General features: G+C 43.3%; 2 protein-coding genes across 6 annotated transcripts in view; both read left to right on the top strand.

Moving 5' to 3' along the window:
* Positions 1–19,189, top strand: part of FRMD1 (FERM domain containing 1) — a 35,916-nt gene extending 16,727 nt beyond the window's left edge. For 4 of the 5 annotated variants that reach the window (XM_052696376.1, XM_052696367.1, XM_052696384.1 and 1 more), the window contains exons 4-14: positions 4,143–4,222; positions 5,248–5,324; positions 6,934–7,120; positions 9,398–9,553; positions 11,763–11,828; positions 12,034–12,102; positions 12,280–12,454; positions 13,214–13,549; positions 13,682–13,810; positions 14,527–14,606; positions 16,517–19,189. In XM_052696376.1, coding sequence (XP_052552336.1) covers positions 4,143–4,222; positions 5,248–5,324; positions 6,934–7,120; positions 9,398–9,553; positions 11,763–11,828; positions 12,034–12,102; positions 12,280–12,454; positions 13,214–13,549; positions 13,682–13,810; positions 14,527–14,606; positions 16,517–16,804 — 1,643 coding nt within the window. In that variant the 3' untranslated portion in view covers positions 16,805–19,189. The remainder of the gene's footprint in view (positions 1–4,142; positions 4,223–5,247; positions 5,325–6,933; positions 7,121–9,397; positions 9,554–11,762; positions 11,829–12,033; positions 12,103–12,279; positions 12,455–13,213; positions 13,550–13,681; positions 13,811–14,526; positions 14,607–16,516) is intronic. The other variant, XM_052696401.1, reaches the window with a different exon arrangement.
* TTLL2 (tubulin tyrosine ligase like 2) overlaps positions 1–21,892 on the top strand; it is a 487,337-nt gene that overhangs the window by 100,503 nt on the left and 364,942 nt on the right. The gene's annotated exons all lie outside the window — the stretch shown is intronic.

Genomic DNA, 21,892 nt, shown 5'->3' with positions numbered 1-21,892 from the left:
CTTACTTTGACAGACCCAGGGAAGAATAGCTCCCAGTCCTCCTTGTGTGCTTTGCAGTGAGCTTGGTGGTTAATTCTGTTAGGACTTCTATGTCTACAGGTAACTCTTCTGCACCTGTGTATCCTTCAGAACTGAAGTTCGTAGGCAGAAGAATCTACAGCATTGTACATTGTATTATGTAGGTATCTGTTATACCAAACTGTCTCTTAAGAAGGCAAGTGATAACAGAATTTTTCCAAAATACTCTCAGGTGATTTCTACACCCTGGTCCTTCCCTGCTACCCCCTGCTTCTACCGCTTTTCCCTCAGATATCTGCAGGGAAGTTGTATTCCATTTGTATTCCAATTGTATTCCATTTGTGAGTTGCTCCCATGTCCTAAACAAAGGAGACACAGTTCATTATAGTGACTTCAGTACCTCGATCAGGAGTTGCTTACTAAGCAGGGAAAATACGCGCAGAAACATGCCACCTAGGCAAACTTGCAAGTGGTCTGGTCTTCATAAATTTATGTAATGCTTTCTGGAAGTACTTGCATGGTCTTTACCCAGGACAGCATTCTTTGGCCTACACCTGTTGTCAGTTTTTCCACTTCACCATCAGCGCGCCATCCAGTAAGGTGCTCTCCTGTCTGATGACTGCAAACAGTATGTTTTCTCCTGGATGAGGAATGCTGGGAATGGTTCTGCAGCTCTTCTTGTGCAGAAGAATCCTCTGCCAAAAGTCTAGAGAGTTTTGCCTGGGCATGTCTTGTTGCTAGCTTTAAGATGCTAACGCAAAATACCTGCAGTACTATGTGCTCATTTTCAGGAATGATTGGGCCATTATCTCAGCAGTTCCTGACAGCCAAACTATTTTGTGCTTCTTAATGTTGCCTCCTTTTATTTTCCTGTCCATCTCAGCTAAGGGACCACTGCCAGCCCTTGCTGTATTCCTAGCCTCTGTTACAGCTTTTCTTTTCTGCACTTTGCATGCATATACTTAACAGCTAAAGCTGAAAATGTAAGGTTATCCTGAACTAAGTTCTTCTACTAATCAACCAGGGTCCTGTTGGCTTGAAAGATAGCACCAGGAGCATCCAGATGTTCTGTGGGGCTGATTGCAGCAGATGCCATACAGGCATTGATGTTCCCAAGCCACCACCGCTTGGAAGCCAGGGGAACTCACAAAAGGAGCATGTAGCCCTCTTCAAAAAACAAACAAAAACTGCTGGTGTTTGGGGAGTTTAAACAGGTTATATGAGATCTGTAGCACATGTTTGTTGTGAGGTCTCTGCTTTGTTTTTTCTTTCTTTCTCTCTGTCTTTGTCTTTCAACTTTCCTGATTATCTCTCCTAATACCAGATCTCCCTGCCATTCCTGTTCTGCTCCTGATCGCTTTTCTGTTGACTCTCAAGAGAGCAGTGGTGTTGCAGTGAGGCTTCTATATCCAAGGACAGTAGTGTTTTCCCTTCTTTTACAGCAGAAAGTGCCTGCTATGGGGAAATTTGGCTTTGCGCTTTAATTTCAATCCTAATCTCCTGGACTGTCTAAATAGTTATAGTACTAAAATATACTTGACTCAACCAAGGGACTTAGCAGGACATTCTTGTCTGCCAAGTGGGTCTCAGCTCTCCCTCTTTCTTTGTATGATTAGTATATGACCTGCCTTTGGCATTTGTCAGTGCTCTCAGGCCAAAATGGGCCCATGAGGAGAACAGGTTATTGGCATTCATCATTACTTAGTTATACTGCAAGGAACACAGCCTTCCCCTAAAAACAAAAATCAAAATGGAGAGGCACTAGTCAACGTGAAGCAAAGGCTTTTAGAGTAACAGTGAATCACAGTTCATTTGACTGTACATTACAGTCAGAATTGTCCACTTCCATTTTTCATGTAGTGTGAATAATGCATGTTGTACATCCACATAACTCATTAGAATTGTAATTTTTTTTGGCTGGCCCATATTTTTTGCTTGCAACAGTTCAAGTCTTATATTTGCTGAAGTACATTAAATGTGCTAAGCTAATTTTGCAGTCGGTGCACTTGCATGTTTGCATTTCTGGTGACTATTAATTTGAAGTGAGATTGTTACAGCACAGATTTTTCCTTTAATTTGAGGGTGCTTGAAATCTGTACCTGAGGGAAGGATGTAAGTTGCACTGCTGCAAACTCATTGACTGAACAGAAGCTTTTAAGGGAAGCTAATGTGATGTATCTTCAAGCTCACCACTAGTACTGAGAGAATATGAATGCAGTGTCAGTGACTGCTAGTGGATATTTGCATGTTGGCATGCATGCATGCTTCCAAGCCAGCTTCTTTGGTTGTTCCAATTCATGTGAGGCCAGTAAACCAAGGACGCTTCATACGTGCTGATTATCCAGCCCTGGTTGGATCCATGGGTCAGACAAGCTCTTTCCTGGAAAGGTGACCATCTGTGCATTTCTGTATGGTACCTTACAGCACTGCTGTGAGGCACCGCAATGCCACGTCCTCATTTCTGTTAGAGAGAGGCTTGTTTTCAAGCCAGAAGCAGTTTCAGCATCAGACAGAGATCTCTTAAGTTTCACCACTAATCCAGTTTAAGGAAAAAGCCCACAGTCCATGTAGTGCTGGGGAGGGAAATGCCTCTTTGTTTTTGTAGAGGGAGGCTTACACCACAGGTTGACATTCCAGCAATATTAACTTCATTAAAGCAGGAATGCAGTACAGCATTCTTGCAGGGAGGGAGAAGCGGGAGGATGCTGGGTTGAGGAGGAGCAGGACCACCAGGGAGAGCTTAGGGTGTCTTCCTCCTTCAGCCTGGTCTCTTCTTGGGGTTTGCGTGTAAACCGTACTAGTGACCTGAAGTTTGCATGCTTAGTGTCTGGAGCCTCCTGGGGTTCTGTCTCTAATCTAATTAATAAGATAGATAAGCAGGGACTGTGGGGTATGGGTAACAAATAGCTGTACTATAGTGAAGCTGGCTAGGACTTCTGTCAGTCTTTCTAAGGCAGTATTACTTATCTTTATGGACTTAGAAGCATGGGTGGTTTGGGTCAACATACCTCTCCCAGCTCCCTGTCATCAGTGCTCTACAGATGGCTGTGGAGTAGCTCATTGCTCTTTGAATACCTGCTATAATGCCAGCCTGGATCATTTCTTCATCAGCAGTATTGATGATAGTGCCGGTTTTCATTTGGCTGTAAACTTCTATTGGAAACAGTTCACCTCTTTTCTTCATCCTTTTTTGTTTGACATCAGAAAGAAAAAGCCAAAGCCTGGAAGTCTGAGTGGGTCTTTGAGACTTATGTCACTTGTAGTAACACTTTTCTGGGCAAGAATGTGGAGTAGATTGACTAATCAGGTGAATGTGCTCAGCTGGCGTTGCCACTGAAGGACCCGTCACATCTCTTTTTATGAGACTTGAGAAGGCTTAAGAAAAAAATCACTGGCTGAGTTTATATTTGGTAACTGGTAAGTAGCCCTACAAAATACTGGCTTTGAAAGCAGCACAAAGCTCTTTCAAGATGATGTGCTGCTCAGACTGGCTCTTCTTGCTCCCTCTCACCCAGATGGAGAACAAACTTCAGTTCTTCGAAGTAGGTTTTCCTTCCTTTCATCCATCTTTTTGCTCTATGAAAGAGGTTAGGTCTCAGCAGGAGACACCAAACTTTCTGAAGAGAACATTTGGATTTGATCCTCCACCATTCCACAGGACCCCATTCATATGTAGAAGACTAAACCTGTCAAATACCTGACCCTGTCTACTTGTTTTTATCATTCTGGATCATGGTGCAACGTGACAAAAAAGTGGAAGTTTGGATAGGGCTTATGTGCTTAATAAAATTACCTTATTACAGTAATAGCACGGTCATCTTGGTAAGGTGATATTTTCTTTGTGTAAGTGACTCTGTGACTCATAAAGGAAGGATTCAGCGTTTGTGATAGTTTAGGAAATTCCAGCTCAGCATCTGAGGCATACCCAAGCTTCCTTCATACTGTCAGAAGCACCACGTGCATTGAGTCCCACTGCCCTTTCTTTTCCCTGCCTCTGTCTATTCCCTGGTCAGCTTTTGTTTTCAAGTGTATTGTTGGAAACAGCTGGTAGGGTCATCTTAGTACTTCATGAACAAGAATTTCTACTTCTTTAACATTGAATGCTTTTCTGTCTTGCCTTCCAGATAATGAATATGTTTTCATAGACCTGGAGCAGAAGCTTAGCAAATACTTCTCAAAGGAATGGAAGAAAGAAACCAGCAAAGTAAGATGGGTATTTAATTTTGGAGACTACTGTTCTGGAAAGCCTGGTCCTGTTGATTAAAATAGGGTGACTATGGATGTGTTCCAGTTAAAAAAAAAAAAAAGAAAAAAAAAGTAAACATCAGATGTGCATGGAATTCCATGCACAGTGAGATGAACCAGCAAAGAGTTTGAGCTCCCCATGTGAAAAAAATTACCTGTATAAACATTAGAAACGAGTGCCAAAGAAGGAAAGATGAGAGAATGAGCTAATAAGACAAGATGTTCTTTTCCTCCCCCTCCTGTTTAAACAAGACTGTAAGTCTGAAGGGAAAGCTGTAGTGAAAACAACAGATATCTTGCTGGCTTTCTTCTAACAGACATCTCAAATGTGAAGTAGACATCGATGTCTCCCTTTGGTCTGTGGCTGTAGGGAGCGGTGAATAACTAACCATTAGCCCTGCCAAACAGGAGGCAAGGAGTTAATATCAGGCTGGTGCACGTCAGCCTCAGGCACTATAGCCTGGCTGAGCAGCTCCTGCAGCAGTGCGTGTGTCCATGCTGTATGATGTGGCGTGGAGCAGAGATAAATGGTTAATTCTAGGTACGAGCTGGAAAGACTGCAGCACTGCAAGCATGGCATGCTGCCTGCTGCGTGCCTGATGTGTTGGGAAGGTTTTGTTAGACTTGCTGTGTTCAGCACTATTGTGTACAGGATGCTGCCAGGTGCTGAGCTAGGTAACTTTCAGCCAGGCTGGGCATCCCCAAACTATACTGTGGCTATTTCACCAAGCTCATCCCCTCTCAGCCAAACTCTTCTACAGTCCATAGAGTATTTTGCCATTCTGCCTGTCTAAATTTTTTATTATGCCTCATCTGTGTGAGCCTTGGTGATAGTCAAATCCTCCCCAAAATTGCTGAAGGGCTAAGTTTGGCAAATGGAAAGCAGTATGGGGTGCAAGCTTGAGGAGGAGGGAATATTAAAAGCTGGTAAGAGAAATTTTGGATGCTGAATGTTATTTAACATGTCTTCTGTTTCCGCTCTAGGGAACAGAGAAATTCATCCCTCCTTTTGTTGCATTCTTTAGAGTACAATACTATGTAGAAAACGGAAGGGTAATAAGGTAAGTTCTTTTCTGTGGTATTTTTTTTTTTTAATTGTGTTTTGTGATTCTTTATTAACGATTCTTTAAAAAATCATCTTGTGGAGGTTTTTCTCTTGATGTCTTTTCTTTGTTATATTTTTTTAAAAAGAACTTAGCAGATTTCCTCACGCAACCGTGAATATTTTCCCGGTCTCACACTTCTTATCCTTAGGCTCCTAGGAAGATGGTGACTGCTTTCCCATCTGTGTTTAGAGAGCAGGTTGAATTACGACAGTATTGAAATATGTTTAACAGTCTTTTGCTTGCATCTTTTGGTTACATGAAAGGCGTCAGATGAATATACCAAAACCAGCTATTTAGATTCCGAAGTGCATGCTAATAATTTTAGTTCAGGTTTTTGTATCTGTGCAGTGCTCTGTGCAGTTTACTCCTGGAAGTGGACTTTCATAAATAGACAAAAGAAATGACTTCATAAGTTAGAGAGTTTTGCATTTGAGTGCGATCCATTCACGTGGAATATGGGCTGCCCTCAAAACACAGCCACCCTCTCTGCATGGTACAGAACAAAGGATGAGGTAGTTGGAAATGAACAACTGACAGAGTTGATTTGCATCAGCACTGCTGGCGTGGCTGTGACCCCAGGGCAAGCCAAGAGCTGGGATCATTCCAGTAGATTAAAATCTTTACTTAATTTTTGGCATTTGTTCTCATCTTGAACAAAGACTTTTTTTTTTCTTCTGCCGTCGTCCCCCCCTTACCCCCCTGATTCTCTTTTTTTGGATGCAGGAGAGTCTTTCTTCTGGAGTCTGTTTGGCTGTTAGGTGTTCTTTGTTTAGTTTTACTAAACTAAAGGGATTCAATAGCACTTTCCCACCCTGTGTATGCATCCCTTAGTATCACAAGCTAATTTCTCTTGTACTAGTCATTTAATTGGAAGAGTTTGTGGAACAGTGCAGAGGTACTTATACACAAATGCTTTTACATGCAGACTGTAGTGTCCAGCACTTTATCTATACATACATGTCAGCAGCATGCTTCCCTTGAGCTCTTACAAAATGTGTATACATTATCAGTGGTCTACATGCCTTATCAGACTATTCCTGTTCAGCAGTCTCAGGAAGAAGACCAAAACAAGCCCAGGGCTCTTCCATCTTTTGATCTACCTTGCAGGGAATTAGCTGTTGAAAAGCACCTTGAGCCTAAGGCAAGGTGAAATGAAAAAGCAGTGCCAGGTTTAGAGGGGAAAGGAGGACAGGTGTGCAAGAAACAAGACTGGAATTCAAGGAAGTTGATTCTCTTGACTGCTATAGGCTTTCCAGAGTAAGAGAAATGCTTGATGTTGTCAATCTCCAAACAGGTGTGATACGATTTTTCTTTCATCTACCTTCTGCCCTGTCTTCTTAGATCTCATGCTCCTCAAGACAGAGGCCATTCTTTTCCATGTTTATACAGTACTTGTGAGAGAAGACCTTCATCTTGGCTTGGGGTTTCCCACATGCGCTTAACTGTATCATGGTGGCATCACACATGATCAGGGATCCCTCTTCTCACAAGGAAGATGCATTTGAGAGGCCCTATATGAGCCTGACATTTCTTCCTCACACAAACCTGCCTTTGTGTCTTTCAGTGATAAGGTGGCAAGGCAGCTCTACTACTGCCATCTCAAAGAGCAAGTACTTATATCTCGGTGCAACCACAAAGAAGAAATCTACTTCCTGCTGGCTGCCTACAGTTTACAGGCAGACTTGGGAAACTACAGGGAAGAGGTCCATACTGGGAAATATTTTGAACCTCAAGCATATTTTCCACAATGGGTAAGTCTGAGGGAATCTTTCTCTCAATACTGTGCGTGCAGCAGGAGCCATGTTACGCTGATACCTAATTGCAGCCATACAGCTTCCCCAGCTTACACCATGATGATCAGGCAGAGTGACAGTGTCACCCTGAATTTCCCTCAGGAGTTAATTGCCCTCTGTGTCTCTGCTGGCTGTAGGTGACAGCTCCTCTTGGGCTATGTGAGGTGGCAGTTGTACTCTTCCTTAGTGAGGGAATGTGTTGGTGTCAAATGAATGACTCCAGCAGTGTGCCTTTTTTTTCTAGTCTTCTATGGCTTAGAGGCTAGTGTGCCTCCAATATTATGTCAGAATAATCTGCACAAGCAAAGCCCTGCAGAAAACTACTCTGTAATGCTTACCTCTGAGATGTACAGACCCAGACCCTAGGGGTAGTACTGCTGTGCATTGCCTCTGGTGCCTACTTTGTTGTTAATTTGGGTCTGAATTGCATTAAGAGAAAAGGAAGGGGCCTGGAAATGGTTTTACATGTTGATTGGTAAGCAAGTGTACCTTGGCTTATGCCTTACAAGATCTACTAAAAGCTTAAAAGACCCAGACTTGGTTTAATTATTGAGCAAAGGCAAAAGGCAAATGAGTTGAGAATGAAAGATTTGGAAAAAAAAAAGATCTGTCAGAGTTGATTTCCTGCAGGAAGTTCTGCTCTTGTGATGAAATGGTCATGCAGGCTTTTGTCAAAATAGAAAAAGAAGTTAGCTTTGTTGTGGACACCTCTGTTGTTGGTATCCGCACAAGCAGGATATTTCCAAGGACTTGCACATCCCCACCTCTGCAACTTGATTTAGATTTGTCCCCTGCTTCAGGGAGATTTGGAGGAGGGGTTGTGGGAGGGAGGCAAGCTAGTAGAATCTCCTTTATGCATGAGTCCTAGCCTGCCTTGGTGTGCTCTTTTCTTCTCACCAGCAGCCTTCATCTTGCAGCAGGGCACCTGGCACAGGGCAGTTGACAAAGGGCTGGAAAAATTGAGTCTGGTGCACCCAGTTTATGGGGCATTTAAGTCTTATCACAGACTATTTTTCATTCGGCAAACATTGCAAAGGCCAAGTCAAAGCTTGGTTCGCCTATGCTGAGCTACAGCCCCAAGCAAGTATGTGGGTGATTTATCATTACAAAGAGCAAAATCTGGCAGTCATGGGGACGCTTCTCTCCCTGCCCCTGGGCTGCTATGGGGAGGTACTCCTCCAGTGTGTTCTCTTCCAACACGTGCTGGAGATCACTGTGGAAGATCATTTGGTCGATAGCTGCCTTTGCTTCCCTACTGTTGAGAAAAGGCAGATGCCCCTGGGGTGAGCAGCCCAGCTTTGAACTGTGGAGCTGGTACTTCTTTCTGCTGATGTTGCACAGTGATGGCATCAGTGTTGTTCTTTGTGGAGCCCAGTCTTCTTCATGGTAGGATGACTGATCTGACATGGCACGCAAAGAGAGAGAAGAGGTGTTAGTAAACAAGGGACTTAATTTAAAATGGAAATGGGAATTGAGTGATAGGGTCTGATTGTTTGAGGTACGGACAGCTGGCTTCTGAAATATGTTCACAGGTAACTGGTGGGATCTGGTTTTAAATGCCCTGAGTAGCGAGGGATTTTGTGCCCTGCTTTCCATGGAGAGATCATGTGTCTAAGCACTGGAACTGGGCACTTGCAGGGCAAGAATAAAAGGTCCAGTACACATTTCTATACTGCTTAGCAAAGCTGTGTGCCTGAAAACCACTCCAGACACAGAATAGCTTGAGATAGTGTTATCCTCCCCTTTGAGGATGGAAATGCTACATAAGCCTAATGTGTAGTTTCTGTTGTTTTTTTTTTTTTTTAAATTTAAAAAAAGAGATCAACAACAACAACAAAAAAGTAAACCCCACCCTGACCATAAAGCATTTCTGCAGTGTTTGGAGATGTTGCTGCTGATTATGTTGGCATGCAGAGCTGTATTTGTTATCTGCCCATAAGCATTTAGGGAAAGCAGTTAGGAAAACTAATTCCAACACTTAAGAATGAAAAGGGCTGACACAAGCTCTGTAGTCTCAGACTGTTATGATTTTGCCATCTTGGACCTGTTTGGAGACATCAGTAACATCTGGGCTGCTTTAAATGCATATCCTCTAGGAGGATAGAGGTAAACACAAACAAACTTCTTGAGAGAATGTACAAACCTTCTCCTCCTTCAGTCTTGGCTTTCCTGTTGATCACAGCTGCTTCTTGTGGGCTTCACTGAAGAGTTGCTGACTTGTTTGTTTTCCTTCAGATAATTGCGAAGAGGGGGAGTGATTACATCTTGAAACATGCCCCAGAGATGCACCGAGAACAGCAAGGCTTGAGTGCAAAGGAAGCTGTGCTGAAGTTCATTAAGGAGTCCTGCTTGTTGGAAGATGTGCCTGTCCACTTCTACAGGCTGCAGAAGGTTAAAGAGCTTATTTCAAACATCTCTCCCCTCTTTAATTGGGTGCACTGTTTCATTTTTTACTTTCTGTCTAATTGAGGGACTGCTGCCTCTGATTTGGGGAGGCCAAACAAATTTCCAGACTGCAAGGCCATGCTCACAAACAAACCAATGTATTTGGAACCATATTTTGTTCCAAATCCAAGAAACTGGCCACAGGAACGGCAAAGCTTAATTTTTGCTTTGTCTCTTCCTGTCAGTGGATGAAGTCAATGCCAAAGAAGTCACTGAGTAACTTATTTTGTTGTAGTCAATTGAAATTATGACAGTCAGCTTTCATGCAAATGCCAAGTAATAATTGGAGGTGACACTGAATCATCCCAGCTTTCTTACCTTACTCCAAGCTTGTTGGAGTGTCTGCTATTTTTTCATCTCTATGTAATTCTTGGATTCCTTTACTGTTGCTTGTTCCTGAGTCTTTGCCTTTCTACCCAAGCCTGCTTGAACAGGATTTGCTTCATTTTGCTTAAACAGGATTTGCTTCATTTTGATATGCTAAGAATGTAGGTCTAGAAATAGGACTGAAGAACAGTTTTGTATTCCTCCTCAGTGAGTGAAACCTGGTCATGCAGTTTGGAATTGCAGGGACTTCTTTTTTCAAATGGAGTTGCTCTACTTTGCCAGACTCATAATTAAACTTCTTGGTTGTTTGTGCTCAGAATTCTGTCTGGAAGGTGCAGAAACACAGAGGTTCTTATTTTCTGCAGGAAATAAATTCCTGTTTGATCTGTAATCCAGAGGCCATGATGCTCCTGACTGAACACGCAAGGGTGCTGGGTGAAGGTGTTGGTGCACCGGCTACCCTGGGATTTCAGAAGCAGTCACTTCTGTCTTACCATCTCCTTGTGGCTGCTATAGAGGATGGAGACTCTGAAAGAAAGCAGAGGCAGTGCTGAGCCCCATATCCATCTCTAGACCAACAGTGATTTATTAAAGCTTTTTGTCCTTAGGAGGCAGAAAGCGTTTCTTACTGACTTTAAACTGGAGTTCTGATTCTGCTGGACACGTGTAGTAGCAGAGGGGTAGAGGGTGAGGTAAATGTGTTGGTGTGAAATTTTTATCTTGACAAGCCAGGCGAGGAAGTATTGGTGTAAAGTTTGAGCTCTGTGACACCAGAAATTTTTACCCGATAGTTTTATTCCTCCTTTTCCTGCTAGTAAGAAATATAGGTGTTTCTATTTTAATCTGCCATGCCAAGAGAGAGACTGAGTTAACTGGTTCTAGATAATTTTTTTTGTTTTGGTCCTTAAGCAAATAAGCAAAGGAATCACCTAATTACCAAGAAAGCATTTGTATGGAAGTACGGCATGTGGAAAAACAAGGCAGTTTTCCAGCTCAGACTTAAACGTCTAAAAGCACAGACCTAAAAGCATCTGCTGTTGAGATTAAAAAGGTTGGGAGAGAAAGTCCCTGTAACTTTGGGAAATAATTAGTTCCCTTCTGGTAAATGTATGCCTGAAGTCTGGTAAGTCCCAGGTGGGAATAACTGTGTAGTGACAAAGAAAGGAGACAGGTGTCACTTCTGGTTTGGGCTCTCTGTCACCTGGAGAGTGTGAGCTGTGCATAGAATCACAGAGAATCATAGAGTCATTAGGGTTGGATAAGACCTCTAAGATTACGTAGTCCAGCTGTCCAGTTACCACCAATATTTCCCAATAAACCATATCCCTAGGACTACATTCTACCCTTTCCAAAAACACCTCCTGGGATGTTGACTCCATTACTCCCCTGGGCAGCCTGTTCCTAACTGCTAATATCTAACTGCTCTTTCTGAGAAGAAATACCTCCTAATATCCAGTCTGAAATGTTCATGCATACAGCAGACAGAGTATGGTAGTAAGAGAGTCTTTTACCAACTGCTTCTGAGAATGGTAATTGTCCATGCTCTCAAATCACTTAAGCTGTAGGATTCCCTCTCCAGAGCAGTTTAGGGTATCTGCTGCTGTTGAAAACCTGGAAGCCTCAGCACGAGGGGATTTGTAGGTGTTTCTGATGTCAGAATTTTTCAGGGGTCAACAAGACAAGGTGTTTTTTAGAAACAATAAAAAGCAAATGAGCTGATGGCATCTGCCTGTTGAGCAGTCCTGCTACCTCTCTTGCACTAGGTGCCAGAACAAGAGCATGGTCTTTGTAGATTAACCTTTGACTCCAGGCTCTTCTGTTCTTTCAGGATAAGAAGGAGGATCGCCCAACGGTTATCCTGGGCCTGACCCTTAGAGGAATGCACATCTATCAGGTAACAGACTGCCATGAAAGACTTCTGGTGTAGCATTAACTCTGTCCAGCTCCCCTGTCCTCCCCCCACCCCAGCTCCTCTGCCTCCCCTGTGAGAACCAGGCTCCGCATATCTGGCGTTCTTGCTTGTTTGCAAATTCTTTGCACATCACTGACTCCACCCAGTACCTGCCAGTCCCTGCGTGACAGAGTTTGATGTGTTGCAGGAGGTGAACCATGTTCGTCAGCTACTCTATGACTTTCCCTGGTCACACATTGGGAAGCTAGCATTTTTGGTGAGTATGGCAGAACAAGCGTCCATCTAGCATTGGGCTGTCAACCTGGGACCTGGCAAAGCCATTGTCCTGCCCAAATTGCCATATCAAGTCTCCTTACTCATACACACAGGGCTGTTATTACCTCAGCCATGTGGCTGAAAACATGTTCTTGCTCACTGACATCTCTTTATGCAGGGGAAAAAATTTGAGATCCAGCCTGATGGTTTGCCCTCTGCACGGAAACTGGTTTACTACACAGGCTGCCCCTTCAGGTCACGGCACCTGCTGCAGCTCCTCAGCAACAGCCATCGGCTCTTTCTAAATATCCAGCCAGTGTTGAAGCAAATCCAAAAGCTGGAGGAGGCTGAAGGTATGTGAGAAAAGAGCAGGTGGCTTTGGTAAGGCAAGAGTACAGTATGTTAGACTCTGCTGTTGCTTCATAGTGGCTGCTCCCTGTCTAATTAATGGTGTTTCTGTTTTATTGGGTAGACAGTGAGGAAGTAGACATGTTGGATTTGTTTCAAGTCCGTTAGTGAAAAATGTTTATGGTCTCTGCCTTGCTAGACTCTGATCAGAAAGCACGAGTGTGAGAACAGCAAAGGGAGAATGTCTTTGTTTTAAGAAAGAAGGCCTTTCTCTCTGGAAGCCTTCAAGGCCAGACAGGATGTGGCTTTGGGCAACTTGATCTAATGAAAGATGTCACTGCCCATGGCAGAGAATTAGAAGTAGATGGTCTTTAACAGGTTACTTCCAACCTGGAGTATTCCCTGATTCTATGATATTGTTCCTCAAAACAGTCACCAATGTGCTCTGTTTTAAAGACTGAGCACTTAGGTTAGGTAAGCAATTCCTGCTTTCTCACATTTTCTTCATTCTGGAAGCCAGTATTTTCTGTATTGTAACTGGCTCTAGCTGCTTCCTAACTCAGGAGACGCTAGTTTTACTGTAAGTGTGACTGTAATTCTATTACAACTGGCTGGGCATCCCACTGTATGTTGAGCAAGCAGAATACAAAGCTGCTTATGCCTTTATTTGTTCAGTAGCTGCAGTAATTGTTGTCTCACCATCAGGTTGTGCCAGTCCCAGAACTTACTGATATTTTTGCCACCTTTCTTTCTGTCTTCCTTAGAGAAGAAGCGCTACCGGGAGTCCTATATCAGTGACACTCTGGACATGGACCTGGACCCATGTGATAAGAACTCACGTGGCAGTGGGAGCAGTGGAGGCAGCAGGAGAGATAATCGTCTCTCGCGCCAGTCTACGGGGAGTCATGGCAGCTCTCACACATCAGGCATTGAGGCTGACTCAAGGCACCGTGTGTCAGTAGAAATGTCAGTGGATGAGCCCTTTGGTATTGACCGGGTGCACAGGAAAGAGAAATCCTGCAGCTCAACTATCAGCTACGGTAGCTCTGGCATTGACAGTGGCAGCAAAGGAAGGGCTGAAGATGACTCTCAGGATGATGGTAAAGAATTAGAGATGTGGAATGACTTCTAAGCCTGCCTCTGCTTTCTGCAGCAGAATAGGGAGAAAATGTGAAGCAGCTTGGAGCAGAAGTGTAAAGCTAACACTTCTCCTGCTACTCTTTTCCTCCTAGATATTGAGCTGGCAGTAGATGAGCCAGAGGAGGTGCCTGTAGATGAGCCTTTAGAGGGAGACCAGTTAGAGGAGGCCACTGTGGGAGAATCTGTTGAATCTCTTCCTCTAGATGCTGCTAGCTGCCAAGGTGAGATGGCTTTCTGCTACTGCACAGTGCTTTTCTTTAGGCTGTAGCATCAGAGAGACGTTTGAGAATCCAAATGTAATCAGATAGATATAAGAAACTGTGTCTTCCTCCATATGAAGTACCAGCACTAATTACTGTCCTACTTCAACTGTATTTGAAGTCTGCTCCTCTAGAGATTGAAGGCCAACAGTGCAGCGTTGCTCTCCTCTGTGCTCCTCAAGATCTCCCCTTTCCAAATTTAACAAGTTACTTTATTTTTATTCCATTAATGACGAAAAGATAACTGATGCAAACCTTTTGTGGTGAAGAAATTTATTTCAAAAGATTGTGTGAACAAGACAATCAAGGGTTTCAAGAATAGATTAGTGAGCTAGTCACAGGAATTAATGTAAGCCACAAAACTTTACCTGCTACAGCAGGATAGACAGTAGGTTAATGCAGGAGCTGTCTGGCTTTAAGACATATAGCCTTCATAGCAAAGCAAGGCTGGTGAATATGGGACATGGTGAAAAGCTATTTTCTTGTTTTTAAACATTTAAGGGCAAAAAAGATGTTCTTGGGAGCAAAACTCACCGAGCACTGAGGGTGCTTAGTGATGTATGCTTATATTATTGGGTAGCACTTTTTAAATGTGGCCTGTGAGAACTATTTCCACTTTCTTCAGCCAGTAAAAATCAAACCTGTAATGCTTCTTATTTCCTCCTTTTCCTTTGCAGCTATAAATCAAGAATCACTGCCTGTGGTGCAAGTCACGCTAATAAAAATGAGAGGTCAGAGTGTGGAGTCCCTTCAGCAGGTGGGTGTGTGGCATGAAAAGGTGTGTGTGGACCTTGAACCAAAGTCTAGGGTAATGAATACAGCTGTAAATCAGGTGAAATTGATAAGTCTGTATTTGACTGATTTAAATGGTGTAACCAAGAACAGCTGTTGGATGGCAGCCGCTGTCATGAATAGGATGAGAACAATGTTTGAATCCAGGAAAGTATAGAGAGATTTGGAGTGACCAACATGGGAATCTTGCAAGTCAGCCATTATCTGCCTTAGGCTTCCGGACGGGAAATGGAAAAAAACCACTTGCAAATTTTCAGTGTAATGTTAGAGCCAAGACCATCCATGCAGATTGGATGTGGGTTGCAAACTTGATCGTCTTCCTCCTCCTGAAGCCAGGAGGAGCTCACATCAGAGCAAAACCAGATGTTCAAGCTCTAATTTGTGTGATTATCATTTGTGTGATTATAGTATGTGTGTGCTAAAGTCTTTGTTGTCAACATTTTCTTTTCATCAAGCTCTTGAGAAAAGGCAACTATATATGGTAAAATATGTTGTATCAGAAGTTGCACTGTGGAAAAAGCAAAAATCTTAAGATGTCTTTGTAAGGCGAAGCAGTATCTCTTTTTGAAGCACAGCCGTATTTTACTTAAAAAAAAAAAAAAAAAAAAAAAAAAAAAAAAAAAGGCTTTGCCCTTTCTTTCTGGGTCCAAATTAGCCTTTTATCTGCTAAAAGAATTTTAAAAATCTGTTCTTCCTTTTCCCTTTTGCTCTCAGCTTCTCTCTGAACTATGACTCCAGTCACTTAAGATTTATTTTCTTTTTCATGCTTCTAACTATACCCAGTCAGAAGTGATAAGGAATTTCCACTTATCAGGAAAGTACTCTGTTAAGTGCTATAGGAGGTTAAGTTAAAATCCTAGTTATTTTTCCAAAGCTGAATGCTACAGTGCAAATCATAATGAGCTTATTTGCGTTGAATGACTTAAGAGCAAGGCAAGGAGGAGCATGTATCTTATTTAAGTAACATTTTTACATTAATGCTTTTACCAACATATACTTTTGGTGCTAATTGATTGGGAGGCATCTGTTTTATAAGAGTTCATAAGGACTGTTTAAGCAATTGAGGATGCATCTCATCCTCCTGGCTGCTACTTTTACATATCTGGGTTTCTTTAGTGAGTGGATACTTTCGAGAGAGTGGTTTTTTGGTTTCCATCCAATAGGTGAGAGAAGTGCTACTGGGAGGCACTTTTTTCTGGGTTGGTAACAGAAGTGTCTTCGTTTAAAATTAAGTATTCAACTTAGCATTTAGAAGCTGGTTTTAAAGATAGAGCAAGAAAAATCCTGTGGAAAAGTTGGAAATGTCTTAGATGATTAGTATTTCCTCTGTAGAGGCCACATCACTACTGCTCAGTTTGACAGCTGTCTCTGGAAGTTACTGCTATTTTGTTGCTTCTGTTTTCATTTCTGAAAAACATTATGTAGAAGAAAGTATACATTGCATTTAGCAAATTTTGGATGCCATAACCCCTTAGTTTGCATGACTGCTGTCTGAATTTCCTTTCAGCTCATGAGACTTTCGTTAATTCCATCTTGGTGCATTCAAGCAGTTAGGATAATTTTCCAATGTATATATTGGCCAGGCTAACTGCACAGTTGTGCTAAGAATTGTCAGATTGTTCAGATGCTAATACCTGGCCAGTTTTTTGTCCGATGTACGGGACACTGAGGACACAGTGCAAAGAGATCAGGATCTGGTGCAATGTGGCAAGGCAGCTGAATGTTCTTCTAATTTCTTAGTGCTTCACAGCTTCATCAGAAGGCTGGTGGGGCTCTTTGACGGAATGGAAGAACAATTTGGAAAATCTGAAGCATGCATCCTTGAGCAGTCTGAGCTAATCCTTTTTATTCATGTCCATCTCACTGAACTGGCAGGTCAAGTCACCCAAGGGCAGGAGCTGCACAGACCAGCACAGCCAGAGTTTGGATGACATTCGCCTCTACAAACACCGGCATCCACCACTAAGTGCCACGCTGTCGTCGGACACGTCCCACAGCTACACGTTTGGCTGCAGTCTGGAAGATAAACTGGCTGTCTATGGCTGTGTTTATTCCACAGCAGACTGCAAAACCAAGTCTGCCCTTTATGGGAAGCGATCCATGAACTGCCTCTCCTTGGATCTTCTGGGAGAGGACCAGCTGCCAGAGGAGTTTGTGGTGTAAGGAGACTGGAGCTCTTCCATACCCAGGGAAACAGCTCATTGTGGAAATATATACCTCATTAACACATGTGATGTCACTGGTTCTTGCAGGAGATTGAGCAGCTTTGTTACTCAACTCCCTAATCAGTAAGTGGCATCGCTTCTGCAGACCTGTCTACAGGGCAAATCAACTGGAGTGTAGCACTTAGTGTTGGCATTGAAGTATCTGTTGAGCAGAAAGTGGAAGTGGCCTGCATCATTAGCAGTGACCAGAAAAGCCCCACAAAACAGCAGGCCAAAATTGATACTTAGCTGGCGAAACAAACACTGTGTATAAATGATTTATCAAAAATAAATATAAAAGGTCCATGTCAGTTTAGTTTACTGCCTTTCTCTTCTGGTCTGTATGTTGATGCTAGTATGCAAATAGTTGGGTTGTTTAGAGCTTGTGCTGCTGCAACACTGCCAACAGCTGTCAGGCCGGGATATACTCTGAGCATATTTGGAGTTCTGTGTATGATAAATGTGATTGTAAATGAATAGTTATATCCTTGAGGGAGATTAGGGGGAAAAGATGGGACAAATGATCTGGCCACTTTTGAGCATATAGAGGACAACTTAAGAGCAGTAAATAACTGGTTCTTGAAGTCAGGAGTTGTGACTGGAAAATTTCACAAGGCATGATGGCCCCCTATATTGAATCATACTTTTATGTTGTTCTTTTCTTTATTTTTAATACATTTCTTCCTTAGAAATTTTTACTCTGCTTTAGAGGCAACTATAGACTGAAGAAAGTTGCTTTGAATGGATGAAGTCCCTAGTGCTGGATAGGTCATGTTAGTGAGTGTACGGCCTGTGATAACGGAAGCGTGGTGGGGTGGAACCAAGGGTACATGTTTAGTGATCTTCAGTCCCATGGAGCTGGCTGTGCTGGCATTTACCAGAAAAGTAGTTACAGCTGTGCTGTTTGACTAAGGCATTGTCTGGTGTGGGGAACACCTTGCTACCTTTTTGAATCCAAATAAATGTATATTTGTTTGTTTTTCTTCTCTGTCTTCCCCCACTGTTTAGTACCTCTTCTCCACGGATTCCCAGTGTTTAGGAAGCTTGTACTTAGAGCCAGGCCATGTGTAACCTGTGCCCAACCTTTTACAACCTTGCAGGCAAAAACTAATTATTTTTTATGGCAAAATTCAGAACCAGAATGATGCTGTTGTGCTGATTTAGGAAGTGAGTGTTGTATGGTGTTAATCAATCAAAAGAGGAAGATGGCTGCAGTTAGGAAAGGAAAGCTAGAGCATGAGGAGAGTTCAAGCTGCTTTCACAGTGATCTTGCTGGCTTGGTGACATTACATTCCTGCATACTGTTAAAATTGCAAATCCATGACATCTTTAATCTCACTGTTTCTGTGTGAGTGTATATGGTGTAGAAATGTAACATCAGGCCATCAGATGTGTCTGCATTACTGAAGAGACAGCAGTGGCAGTACATTCTCATAGATGAATCCAGCACAAACCCTACCTATGTTTGATGAATGAGTGATTGGACACAAGCTCACTTTAACCACAAGTTGGCTGACTGTGTCCTCTTCCATCACACTACTTTCTTCCTGTAATGAGCAATTCTAGTCTGTATGTTCACCATGGCCTTTTTTCCATCCTTCTAAGCAAAGCCAAAATGCTTTGTACTTGAGTACTTGAGGTGTATTTATTATATTCAAAAGGTCCTTTCACCATTTAGATGAGTTTATCTGGCTGCCTTCCCCGATACCTGGGGCCTGTCTGGCCATAAGCTGTGGGAGATGGGCGCCCCAAAAGTCCAGAAGGCTGGTGGCAGCCTTGTTCCTACACCTACCACAGAGCTGGAGGGACAGCTCTTCCAATGAGAAAAGTGGAGAGGTCTAGAGTGATGGCTTTTCCACATACTGACATACAACAGCATGTGGTTCTGGCAAGGCTTAACTGGAAAAAAATTCAAAATTCAAAAGATAGCATTGTTTGGTGTCATGAAACACACACGTGTGCCGTGTGCTCACATCCATGCACGTGTCTCAAAGATGATGGCAGTAGTAGCTGCCTCAACCTTACAAGCTTACTGAAGCATGTGCTACCATTAAGCAGCTCGGTGTCTTCTTGGTATTTTTCAGTACTAGTGAAATGCTACAGCCCAGGCATTGCTGATTCCCAAAATGTACCAGTGCCTGACAGCAGTGCAATTGGATCTTAAATGAGTATTTTTTGCCTTGTATGTACACGTTCCTTGTATTTATTCACAGCTGGTGGGGAAGGCAAGATCTCCAAGTCTGACCATTGTTCAGTGGTCTACACAACTCCCTCCAGTACTGTAAGTTAAATATATGTGTGAAGGGGAGAGTGGACTTTTTTTTTTTTTTTTTTTAATGTGTAGATTGAGAATGAAATAATACCTTACAAGCACTGTGAATATCTATTATGCAAGGTTTTGTATGAAAAAATGTTCCTGGTAGTAATAGATCTTTTTTGTCTTTGTATTCAGAATGTCTTTTATTATTTTGGTTTGATTAGTTTGGTAGAAGGTAACATGTAAGCATTTATCAGTGGATGTTAGAAACTGGCTGCCAACATTTGTATATATTTGTAATATACTCATGGTATAATCACTCTATTTTAATGGTAAAAGTTTCTCCTTTCCATGAAAGGAATTTCTTGTTCAAAATAAAATATAAGTATTATATGTATACCTGCAATAAAGTATGGACAGAAAAAAAGTCATTGTGTAATTTTACTTCCCCTTATAGATGCACGTCAGCGACATCTTCCATTTGAGCTGGTTAGGTTGTGGAAGCAAATTTGCTGCTAGATTTTAACCCATGTGAGCTCAGCTTCATCTGGAAAACCATTAACACTGCAGGCGCTAGAATAATTCCTTTTCTTCCCTGCCAGTCCCAGCAGCAGGCTGCCAAAGGGGCTGCTCACATGCTGGGGACCCAGCCCAGCCAGCTGGAGTCAGCAGGAGCAGTAATGGGAGCTGAATGTAAGTAACCAAACAAAAGACATATTAAGCTGCTCGTGGTGGTTATTTGTGAAAACAGCGTGTGGACAACTCCCAGGGGTGTAGAGAGATCCTGTCAGCGAGCCCTGGGGCCGCTTCTGAGGACAGCACACAGGGATGTGCTGCTGAAGAGCTCTCTGCCCTAAGTCACCTAACCTGCTGGCCTGGTGTCTGGCATGGAGAGAGGAAAGTTATGCTTTTCTTAGGACATAAACTCTGAAGGAATGTAATAGCATAACTTCACATTTCTTTTCAAAGGAGCTTGCTGGCTGCAGTTCTGTGTAAATCTTTTTTTCTACTCCTTTTCTGTGGTTATGTTAAGGGCTACTAATGCTAGTGTTCAAAGAAATCCTAAAAAAAGAAGAAAAAAAAACCCCAAGCAACAAAAACTTATTTTTTAATGTATTTTGATATTATAGGATTACCACTGTGCTTATAATTTTTCCTCCTTGTGCTTCACTCTTCGGTCCAGCAACTGCTGAGCATCTGCTTCTTATGTTCTCAAGAAGCAGAGGCTCATACAGCTTTGGGTGGGGGATGCAGGAAGAAGAGTGGTCAGGCACTGGAACAGGCTGCCCAGGGAAGTGGTGGAGTTGCTGTACTGGAGGTGTTCAAGAAGTGTTTAGATGCAGTACTGAGGGACATGATTTAGTGGGAAATACTGGTGATGGATGGGTGGTTGGACTGGATGGTCTTAGAAGTCTTTTCCAACCATGGCGAGCTATGATTCTTTTCTCAGGTTTGGTTACAGATGGAGCTGTGTATGGAGGTCAAAATAAATAATTAGATAAGGCAAATATTCAATAATCTAACTTAAGCTGTCTTTGACATCTCTCTTTTGCTTTGCTTGACAAGTCATAGCAAGCCATAGCACTTTCTTGACTACTTATGTGGATGTTATAGGATGGGCCTGATTCTGAGGATGCTTTCTTGTGGTAGCACTGAGTTCCGTGCAAGTTCAACAAAGTGACCGAGGGCAGGACAGAGGAAGTGGTGTTGTGGCACCTGCTTGGCACAGAGGCATGCCAAGTGCAGGAGCGCCATGGGGCTCTGCAGTGTGATGGTGTTTAAGCAAAGTGTGTTTTGCTAAAGCTGGCTGAGGAGACAGTTTATAAAAGCCTGTGTATTGCGGGTGGAGTAAGAGCGGTGAGGTCTGAGAAACTAAAAGTTGGTGAGGCATTTCAGGAGCCTGAACACTTTCAAGCAAGAATTGGCCGTCAAGTCTCATGTAGGTGCACAAGCTCTGCTGCAGCTGATTGCCTCCCAGCAGCGTTGCTCCCCTGGGGCAGGTGTGATGGTGTCTTGCTCCCTTTAACCAGGTTCTTCCTGGCAGCTATTCTTTCTTGCCCCTGTCCCTGTGCTCTCACTGTTGGCGTTCTGAGGTCCTACTCATACTGCTGGAGCCGTGAGGAGAGGAAGGCGAGCGGCCCCCTTCGCGACTCCCACCCGCGGCGACCTGAGCACGAGGCCGGGCCGCCCCCTCCCGGCCAGCGCGGGGCCAGGCGAGGCGAGTGGCGGCAGTGCCGGGCCGGGCCGCGGGGAGGCGCCCGAGGAGCGCGGTGGCCGCTGCTCTCCGAGCCGGGCCCCGCCGCTCCGCCCCGCGGCTCAGAGTAAGGTCCCCATAGAAACCTTTTACTGGAAGCTTCTTGTTCTATCACGGAGACGTAATGACCAAATAACGATATTTATCCTTTCTGGTAGACTGCAGGGGCAGCTGAATGCGGGCTGTTGAAGAGCATAGCTGTGGTATTTAAAAATTCTGCTTTATTTTTATTCCTGGAAATATCTGCCTGGCTTTTTTTATTTTAAATCTCAGGAATACAGTTATACCAATCCTTGTTTTTCTTCCTCCAACCATTGCTGCACTAGATATGCCACGAGATAATTGGACACGGCATGTGCTAGATGTCTAAGTCTCAACCCACCGCACAGAAAATACCACTGAATGTTTCACAGAATCATAGAATAGCCTGGGCTGGAAAGAACCTCAAAGATCACCTACATTCAACCCCGCTGCCACAGGCAGGGTTGCCAGCCACTAGACCAGCCTGCCCAGAGCCACATTGGCCTGTTCAGAGG

This window comes from Tympanuchus pallidicinctus, unplaced genomic scaffold (assembly GCF_026119805.1).
Source record: "Tympanuchus pallidicinctus isolate F22 unplaced genomic scaffold, pur_lepc_1.0 scaffold1, whole genome shotgun sequence".
Classification (NCBI taxonomy): domain Eukaryota; kingdom Metazoa; phylum Chordata; class Aves; order Galliformes; family Phasianidae; genus Tympanuchus; species Tympanuchus pallidicinctus.
Note: the sequence above shows the minus strand (reverse complement) of the source record. Positions and strands in the feature narration are given on the sequence as shown.